This window comes from Rhagoletis zephyria, unplaced genomic scaffold (genome assembly GCF_001687245.7).
Source record: "Rhagoletis zephyria isolate East Lansing unplaced genomic scaffold, Rhagoletis_zephyria_1.1 Rzeph_scaffold_01710, whole genome shotgun sequence".
Classification (NCBI taxonomy): domain Eukaryota; kingdom Metazoa; phylum Arthropoda; class Insecta; order Diptera; family Tephritidae; genus Rhagoletis; species Rhagoletis zephyria.
In genome coordinates, this window is record NW_016158794.1 from 5364 (window position 1) to 21222 (window position 15859).

Consider the following 15859-nt stretch of genomic DNA (forward strand, 5'->3'; position numbering starts at 1 on the left):
GGTTACCAAGATATACACATGTAACCATAAGTGGGCGTGGCTACGCCCATTTTCCAAAAATTTACAATATTCTTATTTTTCGTCTAAAACTTATTGTAAATATCAATTTTGAGTAAATAATCTACAGTAGTTACTACAATATCGCAGTTTTCGTATTTTTGAAAATTACCGTTATATGGGAAGTGGGCGGGGATACTGTCCGATTTCGCCCATTTTCAATACCAACCTACCTTGGATAAATGGAAACCTACATACCAAATTTCGTTGAGATATCTCAATTTTTGCTCGAGTTATCGTGTACACGGACGGACGGACAGACGGACGGACAGACAGACATGGCTTAATCGACTTCTCTATTCATTCTGAGCATTTATGTATCACTTTGTCTATATCTATCTCGATTCGTTTTGGCTGTTACAATCAACCTTTATGTGAACAAAATTAATATACCCTTGTGCACAATTGCGCTCGGGTATAAAAATTTTCCTTTCGCCGACGCAAAACCGATCACCGTAATGTGCCTAATGATTATGATATTGTGGCAATCAAATTACACTGTGATAGTTTTTTTTTTCAAATATTTTCAAAGACATGGCCGCGGAAGACGGTTTCACCCTATTTAGTGTATGGGGGATCGAACTGCATCATTAGTTTTTTAAGTTTTCTGCACGCCTTTATACAACTTTTTGTTTTGAAAATCTTGCCTCCAATGGAAATTTTTCAGTTGTTATACCCTATTTTATGGCTTCTAACTTTTATCTGGTTTGCTTTTTTGGCAAAATTTCTTTGACAAATTTGTTTCGAACGTCTCAGGCCTTCACTTTTGTGAACATACCAAACTCCAGAAAGTAGGTCTTGGACACTTTTAGGTGGAAAATCCGAAAGCAGCTTTATACTAATTACACAGGAGAACACACAAACAAAAAGTTTTATGAACCAGAGGGTAGACCCCACTATTTCTAGAGTTTTGGGGTTGCTGAAAACGAATATGACCAAAAATTAGCTTCAACTGACCGTTTTTCCCGCTACCGCCCTCTTACAACCAAGATGGGTGTGTATTCTTACCTTCCTTGGGCCGTTGAAACCGAAAATGACTGTAAAAAATAAAGTTGTAAGGTTGAAAATGGTTTATTTGTAAGCAAATATAATGACTAAATAAAAAAAAAAAATAAGTGGATATGTGATTAATTAAAGATAGTACTACGTTTACTTGTGAAGCTTCCACAGAATACAACGACGAACTTTATTAACACTTTCAATCCTTCTGCCCAATCTTCATTATTGATACAATTTCTTACCAATTCGACTATTGGAATCATGTTTTGTTTTCTGCTTTTTAATGTGTGAAAGATTATGGGCCGTTTTCACAGTCGTTAGTTAGTCTTTAGTTAACTTTAACCAATAGCTATTGGTAAACGATTGGTTAACTAAAATTTTATTTCTCGATACTTCATTTAACTAATGGTGTAATATATTTAAAAGTATGGCAACACTAATGAAAACATATGATTTTAGTCTGCACATATTTGTGTAAATAATTGTTTTCAAAATAAAAGCGCGACGATGGCAAAGAGAAGTAATAATTTTTCGGCGGCAGAAATTGAATCATTGCTTGAAATTGTGGAAAAGCACAAAAAAATCATAGAATGCAAAAAAAGTGATGCAGTGACCACATTAATGAAGAACAAAGAGTGGAAAACAATAAGCGAGGAATTCAACAGTGGCAGCAGCGCATCCTTTCGCGATGAAAAAGTTCTTAAAACGAAATACTATAATTTAAAGAAAGAAATGCGGAAAAAGGCAGCATTCAACAAACGCAGCCTATGTGGAACTGGTGGTGGCCCTCTAAAAGAAATCAGTGTTACAAATGTGGATATGAAGTTGCGTGAGATAATGGGTGCACAGCAAATCAAGGGGATGGAAGCTAGTTATGATTGTGACCAGGACAGCTCGGAACAAAGACCAGCATTGACATATAATGGTTAGTTCATACTGCAAAGAAATAAAATTATTACGTTTTTAACTTCAACGGTTGCAATTTCCCTTCCAGATGAAGTAATGATCATCGAAAAACTTGAAAGTCCAGAGACGGTTCTTGGGGATGACGACGGCGTACAAATACAAAAGGTTTTTGGTGACGATAGTGAACAAGTACAAAGCGCTGATGATTACCAACCCATTAGTTTGCGATCCACTAAAAATAAAAAGCTCAGAGTACTGCAGAATCCGGCTCACAATAATATATCGTGGTCGAAATTAGCAACAATAAAAGCGAATTGGAGCGAAAAGAAGAGCCGTGTTGAAATAGATCTACTGCAAGAGGAACATGAAAAAAAGATGATGATGTTGCAGCGGCAAATAGAACAAAACGAAATCGAGCATGAAATGCGCATGGCAATTCTAAGGAAACGAAACAAAGAGATGGATTTGAAATTAAATAAATTTGAGGAAAAGTCACGAAAATAACAAATTTGAATCGTCGGCTGAAAAGTTCTGTTTCAACTATAAGAATCAATCGAAGTTCCTTTTTTCCTAATAGTGATTATATGCTTGGATTTATTTTTGTATATATATTTAGGGTATTCACAAGATGTCATTAGCGTCGTAATTTCTTAAAGTCGTAAAATTTGTCAATGTAAAATAATAGTTAAATTGTTTTAAGGAATTTCTATGGTATAATGAAGGTACTAATATATTTTATTTCAGTTTAAAAACATTTTGGCATAGTTACAAAGCCTCAACCGCTATTTTACATAGAACAATTTTACGACTTTAAAAAATAACTTCGCTTATGACATTAATTGGATATGATATGAATTAAGTGCCTTTTTTGTTTTTTACGGTAATCCAAATACTATAAAACATTAAAAACCTGAAGTGTACAAAACAAAATGGAAACAATACATGAAATACGCCTGTTTGAAAATTAAAACTGCTCTTTTGGCTTTTGCTCATGTATGGTACGATGAACTACAACGAATTTTTATTTCAATAGTGTTATTGAGCTTTGTACCACGATTTGTTTGTTAGGAAAAATGGAACGAATACAACGAATTTTATTTATTGGATTGGGAAAAACAATGAATGGTAATTTTAGTAAGTAAATATCTGGTTTTATGTTTGTGATCATAGATTCAATTAATTAATTGTATGACGCTTTCAGTTCAAGACCACACGGATCCAATCTGTGTCACATCTTTTCAATATTACAGAGTTGAAAAATACCCGTTAATAATATCATTTCTAACTGCATTTTTTTCGATGCGGCCGTTGGAGCCTCTGTTGTTTGGAATGTTTAATGCCGCAATGATTTGTTGATCAACTTCTGGAGGCAACGAAGGCGCTTCAGAATCGTGATGTAGTAAGCAGATGTTGTGCAAAATCGCTGTGGCGACAATAATCGGTTGAACCTTTTTACATGCAACCCGAATTCCTAGGGATAGAACTGGAAATCTGCGCTTCCAAACTCCATAGGAACGTTCGACAACGTTTCTTGTTCTTATATGGGATTCATTGTATAAACTTTCAGCTTCGTTAGTGACTGAATGAAGCGGTGTTAAAACCCGATCATTATTTTCGTAGCCTTTGTCCGCCAGCACTATTGCATTTTCAAATTCCCCTGATTGCAAACGAACGCCAATTTTGGAATTCCGNGGACGCAACGTTACGGTGAATGGCGATCGCTATCGTTCGATGCTAACAAACTTTTTGTTGCCAAAAATGGAAGAACTGAACTTGGTTGACATGTGGTTTCAACAAGATGGCGCTACATGCCACACAGCTCGCGATTCTATGGCCATTTTGAGGGAAAACTTCGGAGAACAATTCATCTCAAGAAATGGACCGGTAAGTTGGCCACCAAGATCATGCGATTTGACGCCTTTAGACTATTTTTTGTGGGGCTACGTCAAGTCTAAAGTCTACAGAAATAAGCCAGCAACTATTCCAGCTTTGGAAGACAACATTTCCGAAGAAATTCGGGCTATTCCGGCCGAAATGCTCGAAAAAGTTGCCCAAAATTGGACTTTCCGAATGGACCACCTAAGACGCAGCCGCGGTCAACATTTAAATGAAATTATCTTCAAAAAGTAAATGTCATGGACCAATCTAACGTTTCAAATAAAGAACCGATGAGATTTTGCAAATTTTATGCGTTTTTTTTAAAAAAAAAGTTATCAAGCTCTTAAAAAATCACCCGTTACATTAAACGAAAAGAAGTTCTTTCTGTTACGAAATAACTCTGCATGATCTCCTCCTGAAAAAATTAAGAGCATGTGGGAGGGTTTAAACAACGTATATATGTATTTAAAAATTACCTGGAGATTGAATCTTCACGTGTGTGCAATCCAACGCACTGATCACACGAGGGAATTTCGAAACCATAAAAAAATCTTTTTGTGTTTTGCGTATTTCTTTTATAGCTACTGGGAACTGAATAAATTGTTTACGCAATCGTGCAATTTCATGTGAAACGAGAGTAATAACTCTCGATACAGTGCTTATAGATACACCGGCCGCATCTGCCATCAGTTGTTGTGTACTTCCTGTTGCATAAAATCTCAATGCAATGGCCAGCATGTGTTCTGGGGACAACGAATTGTTCCTATAAAGCAAAATTTAATAAATTAAAAGCAAATTTTTATCTAAATACATGAAGGACATTACCAGGTTGTCGCATGTTGTATATTGGGTCTAATAAGTTCCAAAACATCTCTTGCGGCTTGCTTGCATAAACGAAAACGTTCTCGAAAGTCTTTTTCATCGTAAAGAGTAAAGAAATTCGGACGACATTGTACTATCTTCTTTCGACGTTGTATCACAATCCTTAGCAACAAGTCATAATCTTCATCACTGTCACTGTTTTCCATGCTCATTTTAAATAAAAAAAGGTATTTCAATTTTTCTTTCTCATTAAAATAACTTTTGCCAAATTCTATTTTTTCCTTTCAAACAAATAGTAAAAACAGCTGTTTTTGACTATTGGTTAACTAATGGATGTACATTAGTTAACTATCAGTCAACCATTAGTCAAATTGATACTGTGAAATGAAAAGTGGTTGGTTAACATTAATCTATTGGTTAACTAAGGACTGTGAAAACGGCCCTATAAGAATAAAATTTTATTCACAACAAAAAGTATTCTATTTAACTATGCAAAACTAATTAATTGACATTCAGCGATCTCAAAAGCCTCAAAATACCGTAAAGTTTACTGATTTCTAAGTTTTTCTTTTCGCCATATTTGATCCGCCATTTCGACTTTTTGAAATCTGACTTCGGATTCCAAATACTTAAGCGAACCCTAAAGCGTTTGCATGCCATGTTTATCAAAACGCCCTGATTTTTTAATTTGAGTATTCGCCATATTGGATACGCCATTTTGAATTTTTAAAATCTGACTTCAAATTCGTAATCTGTGACTTCAAAAACATAAAAGCGCGTCTTAGAGCAAATAGTTTTGTCCACCTAGATTTGGATTTCAGACCTCTGTGGGGCGCTTTGAACCGAATAAAACCATAACGTAGTCATTTTCGTTTTCAGCGGCCCAAAAACATGGAATTACGCATACATTTTAATTTTGTATGCAAATTCAAAATACGAACTCATTAATAATATTTTGAATTAATAATATTTTTGAAATGTTCATAGTAGTGTTTGACCGAGCTGCTCTTCCGATTTGTGGCGAGCGCCTCTATGTTGTCACACAAAGATGAGGAACCTACAATATTACGTCTACTCCGAGCGGCAGGTGTATGTTTTTGAGATGCAGGTTTGCCATTGCCTGCCAAGGTCGACCGGTATTTGAAAAATATTTTTTTGTTTAATTTTTTTGGTGTTGGTCTTAAACTGGGCTCGAACTCATGCCCTGCGAAATGATCGTATACGCTGTTAACCACTGTACCACAGCGACCTTTTAAAAAGTCCTGTCGTCAGTGAAAAAAAGTAAAAACGCACATAGTTTCTTGAGCATGTTTATTGTTTTGTATCTTTTGAATTTTTTTGTTTTTTTTTCACACGGTGTTATCTGTATGAATGCTTGCATTTAATCAAGAGTGCCCAATATCTATTGAACCGTTAAGAAGTCGTTAATATTTTCCAATATTCTTTTATGGTTGTAGTTTAATTTCATTCTCATGTGTCCACACCATCCCATGTGGAATGATATTTTTTATTTATATTAATTTTACTATTATAACCGCTTACTTCAAAATTGTTTACTATCCACTTAAAATGGCTTCATATGCAGTTACACTTCGTTATCATCCGACATTGCCTTCTTTTCAGCGTGTACCAGCACTCACACTCATCGTATTTCTTCGTATTTCTTTGAATTTGCAATGCGTATTTGCAGTGCATAAATTTAAAACATACTACATACATATATATATGTATGCAAAACATATTTCCTTCATAAATCAATACCTTTATCCTTCGAAAGCTAAAAGTATTGGTTAGACAACTCAAAGCTTTACATGTGTTCCCCGAAAAATAAATTTTATAACTATTTTTTTACGCAACTAAATATTTTCACAGCAAATATGTGCATGTGCATCGACCGCACTTGGCTTTCAATAGACTCTCATAAAATCATATAAATGGGAAAATAACATTTTCCGGCCACAGTCCGGACGCAAGCAATATTCATAACTCGAGTCGATTGCCGGCACTCGAAGAAGATGCTCAAGTAGGGTTTTGCACTTTAATACAAACATGTTCTGTGCCATTCCATAGTCATATATGTAATAATATACATACGAGTATGTACATACATAGATACATAGATATATGGACGTGCTCTTACAGTTATTCAGAAAATTTAGTATACGCTGATTTTTTTTTAATATTGGCAATGTTTTTCGTGCAAATAAAATAATGGTTAACTTTTTATTATAATGTAGCTTTAATTTTAACAAACGAACACCATGTAAATCCAAGTAGGAAACTGTGCACGAAATTTATAGCCGTCTCACTTTAGACCAAAATGGACGTAAGAAGAAAAAAAATTCCAGGATATAATTCTGGTTTATTTATTCAGCGGATGGCTAATATTTTAGCCGATACACACTTTTTCTTAACACGTATGTAAAATCTCTCGAGCTGCCTTTTGACAAAATGGCCGAGTCTAGCTCGCGCTCTGTTCGCTTTCTTTTCCTTTTTTATAAGCTTTTATTTAACTTGGTCCGCCCGACAAGCTTTTTTAAAAACGAAGTAAATTAGTACAAATTGTTAGTAATTTTCATTAGAGTTTGAATAACTCCTTTCACTAAATGGCTTTTAGTAACTTTAACGAGACCTTAACTTATTTGATTTTATTCATTTTAGTGCAGTTTTGACAAAATTTTCTTGCTAAAAAATCTTTTGTTACACTACTTTATTTTATTCCTTTGATTGTACATGTTAAATAAAAGCTTGTTTTTAAAAAATATTTTTTTTACATTATTTTTTCTATTCAACTTTGCTAGGACTATTAAACATACCACTAACGTAATAACCGGTTTACATCTCATCTTGCTTAAGGGTAATATCATTACAACATAATATCCGGTTTACATCTCATCTTACTCAAAGCTAATATCATTACAAGGAAGACATTTTTTGACGCAGTTAGGTGTCTCCTGTTTAGGTGAACACAAAATGAAAATTTTTCCCCCAATTGCGACATGGGAAATGTCCGCCATCTCGGATCTTATGTTTTTACGATTTGCGCGCGAAGTTTGCATTTCCTACCAAAAAAGGTAGAGAATTCGATTCCCTACAATTTCCATATGCCTATCATTTTTATAAACAATTATTTATTGAAAATAATATGCAAAAAATGACCAAAATTAGGTAAGTGGCGCGGTTTTTTTTAAATTAAGAGCAATTTCTATTTGAAACAAGTGGCATATTTAAATGGAAAAGTTGTAGAGGACGAAATTTCCAATAAACGCATTATTTATATGTTCACGTACGACGTGTAGATCTCAACCAACAACGCGCTCAATGCAGCGGCAAGGGAGAAGCTACTCAAAACTTTTTTCCACTCCACTTCAATACAATAAAAATAATAATAATAATAAAAAAATTTAAATTTTAAATACATTTAGAATGTTGCTACTGTGAAATGTGTTATTGCAATGAGAAAACTGTTGCCAAATAAGCGTATCGAAAATAAATATCATATATTGATTTCACTTTGTTTATTACATTATGGTTTCACCAAATAATGTCGGCTTCCCATTGCCCCTTTCTCTTTTCGTGTTCGATTCTAAAATAAAGGCAAACGGTGAGAAAATTTAGTGTTTGTTTCTTAAAATGTCACACTCTTCTAAGGCAAAAGAGGCATATTCTCAGCCCTATGAAGCTGTGTCAGGGGAGATGGTTGCCCTGCAAAGCAGATGGTTGCTTAATGGTTGCGATCATCTATATATTAATACGCTAACATGAATTTTGTCTCCGTTCGTTTGGAGATTCTACCGAACCGATTTCCAAACCAAGAACACCATTGGAAAGGCCTTTTTCTCTAGATGAGCAGAGTTTTTATGGTTATAAAATTGGTTGAAAATTACGGCCTAAACCGTCGTTTAAACATTTCCGATTTGTGTATAGATGTTGCTGCACCATGTTCAATTTGAGATGTTTCGCATGTTGTTTCACTTCGCATTTGAAATTAAGCTTTGAAATAAAGACAAATATGAAGATGAAGAAACAAGTGATAACGATGAAGACAAAAAAAAAGGCAAAAGTGAAGATAAAGACGAAAATTGGGATAAAGGCAAAAATGGAGACAATGAGAAATACATAAGAATTAGGTTAAAAGATAGGANCTTTTTCACGTGGTGAAAAGCAGAAAATCCTAACTTGCTTAGAAGTGTACTAAAAATGTAGAGAAAGAAGAGTAAAAATACGACAAAATATAATTTAATGGTAATGAACAAAATACATTGAATTATAAGCTATAAAGACATGTTATACACTAGAAAAACGTATTATGGGCCAAAAATATTAATGCTGAGTAGTTTATGTATTTTTCTTTGTTGTCGTTTTCCTTGAGATCTTTTTACCATCTTTTATCATCTTANTTTTGAGTTATCGAAATTTATCGAGCCATCGAATTTCACAGTTATCGAAATTGGTCGAGTTAACGAATTTTGTTGAGTTATCACATTTTAGTGTTCTTGAAATTCATCGAACTATCGATATGTATCAAATCATTGAAATTTATCGATAAACTTGAATGTTGCGGGTCAATTCCAAGTCCTGCCGAAGTACTCCTATGACCTTCTCAGATAAAAAAGAAAATTAGTTACGTGTTAGCAGAAGATTTTCCGGTTAGTTAATTTGTACCGTATAAGTATCGCTACGTGTTAAGTTAGAAAACCTCTCCAAGGCTTCTAAAACTTGAAAAACTGTCGAATTTCGACAGTAACTGGCACTCTAGTATTATGAAATGCGTTAGCTAGACAAAGACTAGAAGGCAAAAACATGCCCTTTTACAGCGTTTAGTGTAACATTAAACGCATTTTGTACCGTCGAGCGGCAACATTTTTTGTCAGAAGCGAAATCACCATAAATTTGTAAAGTGTAACGAGAGCCGTGAGGGAATCATGCTGCCATATAATTATACCTTTCATGAGCATGAAATGGTATTATAACTTTGGTCCGATGTTTGTAAGTACCAGAACAAAAAGAGATAGACCCACTAAAATGTATACTTATATGATCAGAACGTCGAGCTGAGTTGATTTAGCCATGTCCGTCTGTCCGTCTGTCTGTCTGTTTGTATGCAATCTAGTCTCTCAGTTTTCGAGATATCCGGATAAAATTTGGTAGGTGGGTGTATTTTTATAATGTATTAATCATTTGTCGGAACCGGAAGAATCGGACCACTATAACATATAGCTCCCATACAACTGATTGTTCAGATATGAGATTTTTCGTTATAATTCATCCATTTATGTAGCTAGGACCATGAAATTTCGCGCTGTTTTCACTCATTATCAACAGAAGACTTACAGTGAAAATAACAAAGATCGGGTCACTATAACCTGCAGCCCCCATACAACTGATTGTTCAGATATGAGGTCTTTTATCATAACTCCTCCATTTATGCAGCTAGGAACATGAAATTTCGCACCATTTTCACTCATTATTAACAGAATACTTACAGTGAAAATAACAAGGATCGGATGACTACAACATATATCTTCCATACATCTGATTGTTCAGATATGGGATTTTACTGTAAAACTCCTTTATTTGAACAGCTAAAACCGATAAATTTCGTAAGATATTTTATAAATAATAATACAAAGTCTACTGAGAAAATCGTCAAAATCTATGCTGTATAAGCTTTATCTCCTATAGCACTGATTGTTCAGATACCAGTTTTTGCGATATATCTCCTTTATGTAGGAAACTAAACCCAATAAATTGTGTTACCGGTTTACATACCGATCACATAGCAGTGAAAATCACTTAGATTGGTGCCATATAAAGTATATCTTCCATACCTCTGATTGTTTAGATGCGATTTTTTATATAAGTATGTAACTCCTCTATCAATGTATGCACATGTATTCAAAAGCAGTAATCTGTCAAAGTAAAATTTGCAGATGTTCATGAAAGGTATGAAGCCTTCGGCGTAGCCGAAGACAGCGCTGCTCTTACTTGTTTTTTATTAAAATTCCTCCAAATATAGCATACAAGTATGATTTTTTGTATAAATGTAATTCATTCTGCGAGTCGAAAAAGAAACTTTAAAATAAAAATATAAATATATTTTTTAATAAAAAATAAACCAAAATTTTATTTGCATGAAAATCATTGTGAATACTGTATGTACATTAGACCACGTCAAAGAAAAAGTCTTGCAATGGGGGCGGAGCCCGACACAAATTTTAGTATTTGGTATAGTAAGCTTAGTAATATGGAGGATGAATCTCCCATCTACGATATTTCTAAGAGGTTCCGCATCGCGCGTTTATTTTTCCTTTTTTAGGTCAAATCTAGTAATTACAAAAAAATTTAGAATGTAAAGAATCTGAGCCTGCATAACACTTAAATGGTGTGTAATCAATGTTTTCTTACAGTTTCGAGCATTTATATTGACCACAAAATAGAATAATTCATTTTCTTACGTATTATTCCTATGAAAAAATAAGCGCTGGATGCACTACCTCTTAGAATTATCGTAACGAGGGGAGAGTCATGGAGGATCATTATTATACCAAATACATTTTTGTTTTTGAAGCCGAAAATCCGCTTTTTTAGAGTTTTGTTTGGTAAAAGCGAAAATGTGGTTCATTATGCTCTAAAAACAATCTGTGTGAAAGATGTGCTCAAAAAATAAACATTAATAAATACATTTTTTAACTAAAATTGCAAGTATTTTCGAAAGTATTAATCCTACATAATTTGTTATATGGACCTTTTTTGTAGAGAATTGAAGTAAGCTAAGAAAAAATTTGTTTAGTACTTGAGTTTTGATGGACTTGGGCGAGCCTAAGACATTGACCAAAAATTATCATCTTTCGCACAGATTGTTTTTAGAGCATAATGAACCATATTTTTGCTGTTACTAATCAAGATTCAAAAAAGTGGATTTTCGGCTCACGCTAATGTATATATAGCATGCACATGCATACGAACGCTCATGCTTGGTCTCTTGTATTATCACACTTATCGGATTGGAAGTGAGGCGTACAAAAGAATGAGGAAAATTGTATTTGACCAGCAGAATCCAGCGCATCGAGAAAAAAGTTAAAAAAGGCATNCCTCAAATTGGTTCTCTGAAGAATAGTCACCGAGGTTCCCGTGTTCTGCAGTGGTACCACAATGGACCTTCAAAAGGTCTAAGTGAGTTGGTAAATTGAACCGACTGCCACATCAACCTAACCTAACCTAACCTAAAAAAGGCATAGACGACTGCGTATTGCAACAAAAGTCTGCAGCATAGGAGTGTGGACAATGTCTCATCAGAACCTAAAAGCAGGCGAAATTTGGAAATGGCAGGACAAGGCAACCATGGGCTTATCCTACCAAAATTGGTAGTTTTTTTCTCGTTGGTAGGATGGTAGGACGCTTAAAATTTTTGTGTAATGTGTTACTTTGTCAGCACCAGTGTTTCCAAGTTTTGAATTTGAAAAAGCACTAAAACCCAAGAAAAATCGCCTGTTTTCTCGAAAAAAGCACGAAATTTTTATTGGAGTATTTAATTGACGTTGTATGCATGAAAAATTGTATTGTAGGGATGCCGATTTAAATTAATAAAAATCAATGATTTTTGCCCGACGGTCGAATTTATTCTGTTTTCTATAAATTCAAATTTTTTCGTTCAAGCGACGTTAAGATTATTGTTCTTATGTTGCTAATTTGCAACTGTGCCCTGCGTTGCCGTTTCGCATAAAAATATCAGTTTGTGCGGCATTAACATAGTGTTTTGAAACCATAATTGGACCTTTCATCTAGAATGATATAGACACTTCTCAATCTGGGTGGTCTTCGGTATCTATGTTTTTGATTGCTTCTCTTTGTGTGAACTATTCCGTGGCTTTAGGACATCACATTACTCTTATTAGCGTCAAAATCTTTATTTAAGTTTCTAATTATTATTTATTACATTGGCTGTAAATTCTTAAAGCTTTTTGTTATTGTTAGTGCTTGTCTTTCAATACTAAATAAATACAAGCGCAATCCACAAAAATTGTTTGTTGAATAAAAAATAATAAATTATGCCTAAATTTAGTTAATTTAAATGGCTCTTTTATTTTTCAAATAGGGATATTTCAAAAGTAATTTTTAATATTATGTATGTATACATTAAATAGAAAACTTCAAATTATTACCCCTTTTGTAGTCAAAAAGGGCAATTCTTTTTAATATTTCTGGCCCTTACCCTTTAAAAAAAATCTAAGGGGCGAACACTTCCAATAAGGTAGTGTCACATCTTCCTTCTCGTTCTTATTACATCACCAGGTATTATTCCACCATGGTTTGGCGTAATAAGCTTTGTGGGTTTGTTGTTTAAAGTGTTGTGTTTTAAAAATATGAGTGATGAATATTTTTCGCATCACTTTAAAACTCGGAGCGATAAAATTAAAAATGATGACATCAACACAAATAAACTATTTTACAAATACGTCACATGCAAATTCAGGAGCGAGCCGAACATGTGAGGAGTTTATGGAGTGCTCTTAAAAAAATATAACTCCTCAGGGCGAGATATTACTTTGATGGCTTTACGAGCTCTGTTTTTTTTTTAACTTGCAAGTGTGCAGTCACATTATTTTAATAAATAGAACGCAATAAAATATTTTATTTTCATTTTTGCCACTCCGAATTTAGTTTTGGAACTCACCCACGATGCAAATTTTCATCGTTAGAAATAATCTTCACATTTTTTGGCGAGCTTTGGGAATATGTTAGAAAGGGCAGCAGGGGGTCCACCGAAACCAGTAAAGTTTTGAAAGGGGTCTACGAGAAAACCAAGTTTGGGAAACTCTGCTCTGTGATAACAAAATCGATAGTAGCAACCATCAAAATATCCACCTTCATTGCGAGAGTCGTATCAAATGCAAGACGTTTTTCGAGGGTCGAGTCGTCTTGAAAATTTCACGTCAAACGGAAAAACTTTTGTCGTTTACTTATTTCTGTACGACAATTGACTATGCTACTGTTGTCGAGTCGTACAATTTAGCCAAATTTACGACTTACGCAATGAGGCTGATTGATAACAAATATCGATAGCAAAATCGTTAACAAAAAAGTCGATAACAAAATCAATAAAAATACCGATAACAAAATTGATAAAAATATCGATAACAAAACCAATAACAAAATCGATCAAAATATCGATACCAAAAATGTCGACAAGAAAAATATCGATAACAAAATCGATAAATATCGTTTACAAAATCAATAAAAATATCGATAACAAAATCTATAAAAATATCGATAATAAAATCGATAAAAATATCAATTTTTATATCGATAAGTTCCGAGAAAACCGAAAATCTAAAAAATCCTGAAATAGTTCCCAGATTTAGTCTCTGTGTATCTATCTACGTACATATATCCTTTTCTTTATAATTACTTTTGTATTCATCTTTCTTCCTGTATCTTCATCCTTACTTTTATCGGTATCCTTATCCCCATACTTTCTAATATTTATTTGAATTTTTACCTTTATGTTTATTAGTTTCTTCACCTTTGCCCTTATATAAGCAATGTGTTTAAATTTACCTAGGTCTTCATTTTCGTCTTTATCTTACGCATTTTTGTTTTTATTTTTACTTTTGCCTTTAGTCTCCTGAGACGAAAATCGTTAGACTAAAAACTTGTTCATCTTCTCCTAATAATTATCTTGGACTTTTATTTATTTTATCTGAAAATTATCGTCCGCGACGCAAAAAAACATATTTCTCATAAATAATTATTATACAAATATGAAAAAAATTTTGATCCCAAATATTAAGATAATCATTATATTTATTCTCTGATATAAACCTAGTAGGTGTATAGTAGAGATGTTAATTGTTTCAATTTCTACGATCCCGGGATTTTCGGGATGTCGTTGGTTCAATCCCGGGATCCCGGGATTTAGATATTTTTTATTTTTCAACGACTTAACATGAAAAAATTGCATCAATATGGTTTGAGAAGCTCTCCTACCATATAATAAATAATAAGTAAATGGGTTTGGAACGTACTTTTTTATTTAAAGTAAAAATGATTTCATAAGTAACAAAACGAAGGAGAGTAATTAAATTTATATGCATTTAATAATACTTTACCGTGTACATATCTGATAAATTAATTTAAGGTATGTCGAAAAAAGCTCAATGCAAAAAAAAATTAAGTCAAAAAATGTATTTTCTGTTTGAAATAAGTTCATATTTAATACTAGTGGCAGAAATAAATGAAGTGCCTTAATTCGACCAGTTTTGTCTATATTCGTTTTTTATTTAAAATTTACATTTTTCTATAAAAGTCTTCCTCATATTACACATAATTAACTGCATATAAATGGGTATTACTCTGATGTCATGATTTCTTTAAAAAGACTTTATAATTTCAAAGATATGGTTAATTCCAAAATTTATTAAAAAAAGTTCGGTGCAATGTAAAACAAAAATATAGGTACCAAATGAAATAATTTTTTTTGGATTCATAAGGACGAATAGGAATTGAAAATGCCCCTTTAATCTATTTTATTTTTTTAAGCTAATAAAGTTAGTACTTAACATATGAATTGCAAAATTTCAAGGATATTCACGGATAAAATTATGAAAGGGTATTTTCAATGTGTCAGGGACAGGACGCACCAAAAAATGTAATGTGTTTTAACTCTACAGAATCTTCTCTTTCATTTGATCTCCATACTGGTTTTTTAAGTACATATGGGAGTGAACCTCAGTGCGAAAATTATTTGCTTTATAAAACTAACAAACGTGTGGATAAGAAGTTTGTAAAAATCTTGAATCAACCAAAAAATAACAAATTAAAGATTTAAATGCATTTTTATTACCTTTTTTACGTTTTGAAATCAAGTTCTAAGTAAATTTTTTTATTGAGTTTAAAGTAGGTTGTGTTGAATGCACTGCCAAATAATTTGCGATTCATAATTCAAGTGTTTGGTAAGAAAAATTTATAGTAGAACTCGTCTGCTTTTAATAAAATTGTGTTATATATTAAATTGTGTCACTGCTTTATCTATACTAGTGTTCGCCCAGCGGTTGAAATTCAACCGCTAAAATTAAGGATAGTTTATGTGAGTTGAGTTGAGCTGAAATAAAATTTGTTGGAATGGGTTAAGTGGAGGGGAGTTTAGCTTAGTACTTAGCATAACATAACATAGAATAGCATTAGATTCAATAAC

General features: G+C 33.3%; 2 protein-coding genes across 2 annotated transcripts; one reads left to right on the top strand and one right to left on the bottom strand.

The window, feature by feature from the left end:
* The first annotated feature begins 1563 nt into the window (after positions 1-1563).
* On the top strand, positions 1564-2618 carry LOC108364919 (myb/SANT-like DNA-binding domain-containing protein 3). The gene is made up of 2 exons (XM_017618806.1): positions 1564-1981; positions 2051-2618. Exons 1-2 carry the CDS (start codon positions 1564-1566, stop codon positions 2464-2466), a joined length of 834 nt encoding a protein of 277 aa, XP_017474295.1. The 3' UTR covers positions 2467-2618.
* A 246-nt stretch (positions 2619-2864) lies between these two features.
* LOC108364920 (putative nuclease HARBI1) lies at positions 2865-4868 on the bottom strand. Its single transcript, XM_017618807.1, has 3 exons — positions 4666-4868; positions 4317-4603; positions 2865-2872 (listed from the first exon to the last, which is right to left on the bottom strand). The coding sequence occupies exons 1-3, from the start codon at positions 4866-4868 to the stop codon at positions 2865-2867; spliced, it is 498 nt and encodes a 165-aa protein (XP_017474296.1).
* Positions 4869-15859: the final 10991 nt, after the last annotated feature.